The sequence below is a fragment of the Panicum virgatum genome, chromosome 2K (assembly GCF_016808335.1).
Source record: "Panicum virgatum strain AP13 chromosome 2K, P.virgatum_v5, whole genome shotgun sequence".
NCBI classification, from domain to species: domain Eukaryota; kingdom Viridiplantae; phylum Streptophyta; class Magnoliopsida; order Poales; family Poaceae; genus Panicum; species Panicum virgatum.
The window spans coordinates 497372-504192 of record NC_053137.1 but is presented as its reverse complement, the minus strand read 5'-3'; the positions used below and the strand labels follow the sequence as shown (position 1 = coordinate 504192).

Below are 6821 nucleotides of genomic sequence, written 5' to 3'. Positions count from 1 at the left end.
CGCTCCCTGTTTCTGTAAAGCCTCCTCATGTACTTGCTCTTCACCAGGTTGTATCTTTTAATCAGATTCTGTAAACCAGACCACCGCGGCGGTCTGGTGCCGGCGGAGCCGGAAACGAAGGGTAAAAGGGCCGAGGAGATGCGCGTGCTCGCCGGGGTTCCGTTTTGGCGGTGTACACCTCTCGTGCGGTGTACACCTCTCGCGAGAGATTAGCAAAGCACAAGAGATTCAAGTCTGACTTCTACAACACACCGTCATCATCAAAGGACGTCATCATCAACAGTAGCGCACGAGTAGCGCCATCTGCACCATCTGCACCAAAAACCACACGGGGGTACCTCTCTTCAGATCATTATGTGGGGGTACCGCTCGGGGGTAAGCAATCACACACACGGGGGTACCTCTCTTCAGATCATTATGTGATGGTGATGGCGGAGTTTCCTTTCCACTCTCTAAGCATTCGCTGGCTTGGAGCGCAGATCGCAAGATCAACGGCTGCTGCAATGTGATGGTTGGTGCTATGTGGATTGATCCGGGGATGGCCAATCGAATGTAGCGCGCGACTGTAGAAATAGAATGTCCGATGTCTCCACGCCCCCTGCCCCTCGGATTCAGCGAATCTTCGGACGCGCAGCGAGGCCTGCTCCTGATTATAAATAAGGCGCCAAACCCCTTCCCTTTCCCGTGCTCCTCCTCGGACTTAGGACAAATCTAAATATCATCGTCATTTCGAAGCTTTAATGATACGATTATTGTTACCCTCATGTTGTGGGTCCCTTTCCAGTATAGGACAAGAGCCTCAAGACAAGAGGAAATCCAGCTCAACAGGCAACACCCAGCATATATTTTGTACAATGATCACATAGGGAAAATTTTCTCCATTAGGTGTGTACACGGAACCCCGGCGAAAACGGAACCCCGGCGAGCACATGCAGTTGTTTCGGGTCGTAAGTGAGTGCTAGAACGTTAAGGCGTGCTCACGATGTGAGGAGACGATATGTGCATTCATACCTCGCATGCATGCATGCTCTCTCTCTTCTGGTCTCAAAATCGGTACTTAATCAATTTGATGTGTTGCTGTCAAGATCTTACTTAGTTGGTTCTGGTTAATCTTAGTGGATCAAATCTGTTTTTTCTCTTAGAATTGCTACTCCTATGTTGATCGTGTGTTAGATTTTTATTTACACATTGTCCTTCCACCCTTCCTTCGAGTATCATTCTCTATCTTTTATTCCTGACCGCTAACCGTTTGTTTATTGACGGGATGGTGTTGTGTTCCGGAACTGATAGTGATGTGCTAATCTTGCCGCGTCCGGCTAATCTTGCCGCGTCCGTTAGGCGATGACTGCAGATGGATATGAACTGCGCTGCATAAAAGACGAGATGGTCATCATCAAACTCCTGCTTCCTTCATCCACGTGCCATGGCCAACCAACGTGGCCAATCGCTGCCTTTCCTCTCCTAGGCCACAATAAATCAGTAAAATTGCCGTCGCTGCCATCCCAAAACCACACGAAGCGAGGCCCTGCTTATAAATAGGCTCCCCCAAACCCCTTCCCTTTCCCGTGCTCCTCCTCTGCTTCGCCGGTTCCTTTTCGCCGGACACCAACGCTTGCTTTGCCGCTCTTCCTGCTGCACCCATGCCGTTCGCCGCCTTCGCCGTGTACGCCATGCGCGGGCGGTGGTTCGCCTTGTTCGCCGCTATCCTCGCCATGGCAGTGGGCGGAGGCGCCTACGTCTTCGCCGTCTACTCCAACGCCATGAAGACGTCGTTGGGCTACGACCAAAAGACGCTCAGGGATATTGCCTTCTTCAAGAATCTCGGCGCAAGCCTCGGCGTGCTTCCGGGCATCCTCCACGAGGTCGCCCCGGCGTGGGTCGTGCAGGCGGTCGGCGCCGCCACGAACCTGCTGGGCTACCTCATGGCGTACCTCTCCGTATCCGGCCGCACGGCTCGTCCGCCAGCGGGGCTCATGTGCTTCTACATCGCCGTCGCCGCCAACTCGCAGTCGTTCGCCAGCACTGGCGCCCTCGTCACCACGGTGATCAACTTCCCCGACGACCGCGGGGTCGTGATCGGCCTCCTCATGGGTTTTGCTGGGCTGAGCGGCGCCATCTTGACGCATCTCCACCGCGCCTTCGCCGGCGCGGAGGACGGCGCCGCGCTCCTGCTCCTCCTGACGTCGCTCCCCACCGCCGTCGTGCTCCTCTTCATCTTGAGCATCCACATAATGATAGCGGGGAGCGGCGACGGGCGGACGCGCGGGGAACGCCGAGGGATCTGGGGTTTCCTCGGCGTCTCCGTCGTCGTTGCCCTCTACCTCGTGGTCTTGAACGTCGTCGAGCTGAAGGTGCCTCTGTTGCCTCGGTCCGCGTCCTACATCACGGCCATGCTGGTGCTCGTCGCCATCCTCGTTTTCTGTCTGCTCGCCGTCGTCTTAGTGCAAGCGCGGCGGAGCTACGTGCAGCCGACGGCGGCTCCAACATCTGCCTCGGCGCCTCGCGAGGCACCGGCGGCCGGCATCGTCAACACCAACCCGCCGTCGTCCTTCTTTCAGGACGTGTTCAGGCCGCCGGCGAGGGGCCAGGACTACACCATCCTGCAGGCCCTTTTCAGTGCAGACATGCTGCTGCTCTTCATCGCCGCCGGCTGCGGCATCGGCGGCATGCTAACGGTGATCGACAACATGGGCCTGATCGGGCAGGCGCTGGGGTACAAGCAGGACACCGTCTCCATGTTTGCGTCGCTGGTGAGCCTGTCCAACTACGCCGGTCGCGTGGTGGCAGGCTTGGGCTCCGATCTCGTGGTCGAGCGTTACAAGCTGCCACGCCCATTGGCGCTCACCATAACGCTCCTCCTCGCTGCCGTGGGGTACCTGCTCATCGCCCTGGGCGTGCGCGACGGGCTCTACGCCGCGGCGCTCATCATCGGCTTCTGCTTCGGAGCGCAGTGGACGGTGCTCTTCACCATCGTCTCCGAGGTGTTTGGGAGAAGACACTTTTCGGCCCTCTGCAACTGGGCCACGCTGGCGACCCCCGTCGGATGTTACGTCCTCAACGTGCTCGTCACGGGGCACCTCTACGACACTGAGGTGCGGCGGCAAGCCCGGCCGGACCAGAACTGCATCGGCGTGCGGTGCTTCCAAGAATCCTTCAGCATCATCGCCGGCGTGACCGTGCTTGGCGCTTTCGTGTCCGTGCTACTGGTGCGCAGGACGCGCGCGTTCTATGTTGGTCGTCACGGCACCGCAGCCGTCGGGCCAGCGGATGTTTGAGTACTAGAACATTCGGCGGGCGATGCGTGCCCTACTATTTCAACAATCAAATCCAGCAATAGAATCAAATAAAAATTGGAGAGCAGGAATGCACATTTCTTGTTTAAACATTTGAGGAATGCTCAAGCTTGCAAATTTCTCCAAAGAAATTGTTACAGGCAAAAGAATCTCCACACATATCATCCATCCTCTGGATGCAGCAACTTCCATTAGCAATTTACATCCTATTAAGAAACCACACAAGAAAATCAGAAATAAACATATTACGGTATGAAGCTACCTTGCATCTAAGCTTCTGAAATTCCTCCGGGTTTATAGGGAGAATTGACTGCAGAAAATCATATGGAAAGGCTTTAAGTTCACATTCAAAATAAAACGAAAAACAAGACTGGCACGTTTGTCAACGCTGCGAAGATCTTCCTTTGTGATAACCAGTCAATCTGCCGCGTCGTTCTCGTTCGTGTTCAGAAGAGATGATTCGATCCCTGCCCACTGTCTCAACCATAAACGTCGACTAGTCGACGTGCTACAATCAGAGGTTTGTCACTGAGTTCCACCTTTACGGTGGCCACACCATTGGAGGTTCATCACCTGCGTGGATGCATGGACGGCGACGACCCTTGCCTGTATTAGCATGTGCCGCTTTCAAAATGACATCAGCAATGATGTGAACATATTTACTTGAAACTACAAATTTTGAATGACTATTGCTCTCTCGTCCGGCACCAATTTTTGAATCCGTTTGCACCGCTGTATTCGTTATGACGAACTCAACGAAACAAGATCAATATTGCATATATTTTGTGTGAATATTATATATGTTTCAATTGCTTTGAATAATCATTATTTCTCATCTCCTATCTATTTTTGATTCCTTGTGCATTGTTGTTTTCATCATTATAATAAGATCCTCAAAATAACTCCTATAGTTAATAAGAGTTGTTTTATATTCAAGCATCATATGTTGTACACGCTTAACAGCGACTTATGTTCTTCAAACAGTATATGGGCTTTATGCTATATGTCTGGCATTAATTTAGTAGCACCTATTATATATGCAACTGTCGGGTTTGCTTCCAAACGTTGCTAGCCATTCTTAGTAGCACCTATTATATAAGACTGGCACGTTTGTCAACGCGGCAGGGTTCAGCTGCACGCTTCTGGAAGCCTCTTGCCTGGGGTTCACCGCGCGCGCAGCGCAGGCCTGTCGGACGCGCAGCGAGGCGGAGGCGCTTATAAATACTCCCTTTCGTTTCCTTTCGTGTGCTCCTCCTCTGCTTCCCTCCGGCCACGACGAACCACGATCAGAAGGTAGGGATCCACTGAAGAATCCGGAGCAGCGCACTCAAGAAACAATCCTAATCACGCTCCCAATCACGATCCAGAAGAATCGGCAAGGTAGATGAGATCGGACGGCGTCTCGCTGTTCGTAGGAGAAACCCTAGACATGAGACACAAATAAAATCCAATCTAATCTAATCTCATACACGGCTGATTAACAGCCCTTTATACGCATGCAGGCGTAGGACTCTAACACATGGACTCCTGATCCGAGGCCCATGACCCACTAAACAACGTGACCAGGACCCAAACTAACGAGACCAGACATTAAAATATTATAATGGACAGTTGGCTCCAACTTGACATATCTAACAAAGCATTTTGACTATCAGGTAACTAACCTGGACACGTATTAATTATTCCAGAAGCTTTGCCTGTCACGTTCTTCTTCTAGTAAGGACAAAACTGTTGCTCATAATTAAATTGGTAGCTCATCATCAACGTACACTTGCATAGCCCCAATAAAAATATATTTCCTCTCCTTCTTTTCTTCTCTTTTCTTGTGACAATTAACTCCACTAAAAATTATATTTGATGATAGATCAGCTCTAGTAATTTTGTCCATATTCTTGCTATACTTCTCATCAAAATTAATAGCTCCAAATTTGAGACGAGATAAATCCAACGGAACACCAGTTATCATATTTGATATAATACCGGACTTGCATGCATGAATAATTTGAGGAGCCATGGGCTCATCATCCTCGCTCCCTTGAAACAAAACCGTCCTCGGCTTTGGAATATATTTAGGAGCTTCTTTTGCAAGAACTTTGATCTTATCCTTTGTACCAATAACATTAGATTCCAGCTGATTCATATGAGGAATCAAAACATCACTGCCCAAAATATTCTGAGGAGTACAGAAATTTTCTGAAGACGCAGTTATAGGCCTGACTGCCACAGCATCATTGTCAGCTTCAAATAGAACTGTTCGTGGCTTTGAGAGTTCACTCAATGGTTCATTATCAGCTGAAGCAACCTGCATCTTAACATTCTTTAGAGCAGATGAAGTGTCATGTGAAGACGAAGCAATAATCTGGGAACTCATATCCATATCATTCTCTCCCTCTTGAAGCAAAGCCGTCCTCGGCTTTGGGGTTATTGCAGCAACCTTTTTCTTTACTTTTGAAGTAGCAAATACCTCAGCCTTAATAGCACTCTCCGGCATTGGTTTCAGCACATGATGAACTCCCTTGTGCACAAAAGAATAATTATTGGAACGACCACCATGTGTTGCATCAACATCAAACTGCCATGGTCTTCCCAACAACAAATGACATGCACTCATCGGCGCAACATCACAATCTACTGTATCCATATAATTTCCAATAGAAAATTTTACTCTCGCTCTGTGAGTAATTTTCAGCGTGCCACTTTGATTCATCCATTGCATGTAACGAGGCGTAGTAAGCCTCCATGTAGATAATGACAAGGCATGTACTAAATCTGAGCTAATAACATTAGTGAAGCTATCACCATCAATAATTAATTTGCATACCTTGTCTTGGACTATGCACTGTTACTGAAAAATATTGGAATGCTGCCCTCTTACATCAATAGTTGTACCATCACTGTGAACTTCCCGTGCCATCATAGATAACCCATTTGATGCAACATCATTATCATCAATTTTAATGTCAGGCTGAGTATCACAAGAAGAATCAGTAGCATGCAGCCCTGATGCTAAAGAAAGATCCACCCTCTCATCAATAGAGATTTGCTCAGGCACTCCAGCCTGCTGCTCAAGTGGAGAAGAAATATCTGAAATGCTAGTATTCAATGGGACATCTTCTCCAACAATGGATGTAGCTGTAGGAATATCACTAGGCAATCCCATGATAGCCGGCTGGTTAGTAGAATTATTCTTCTCAAACGGTGTAGCAGAAGAAAATTCAGAAGCAACCAAATCAGAACTCCCACTACTTGATAATATATTCTTCTCTGGCTCAAAAGGAGGAGCAAAGCGTCGGCGCAACGCCTCCTTCATTGCATACCAAGAAGTGCAATAGTCATCACCATGTTCCAGCTGCATTCTTCGGAACCATAATGACACAGAAATAGAGAAGCTTCGTTTTGCCAAATTAGCCAGCTGGTTTAACGGCAATTCACCAATAGAATAACAATTTATTATAGCATCCTCCCACTCATAGTATTCTGAAGGAGATGTTGTTGCACACAACATCGGTAAAAACTCAAGGTATACGT

At 49.1% G+C, this 6821-nt stretch overlaps 1 protein-coding gene across 1 annotated transcript; it reads left to right on the top strand.

Moving 5' to 3' along the window:
- Positions 1 to 1640: 1640 nt before the first annotated feature.
- On the top strand, positions 1641 to 3275 carry LOC120659152. Its single transcript, XM_039937202.1, has one exon. It carries the CDS (start codon positions 1641 to 1643, stop codon positions 3273 to 3275), a length of 1635 nt encoding a protein of 544 aa, XP_039793136.1.
- Positions 3276 to 6821: the final 3546 nt, after the last annotated feature.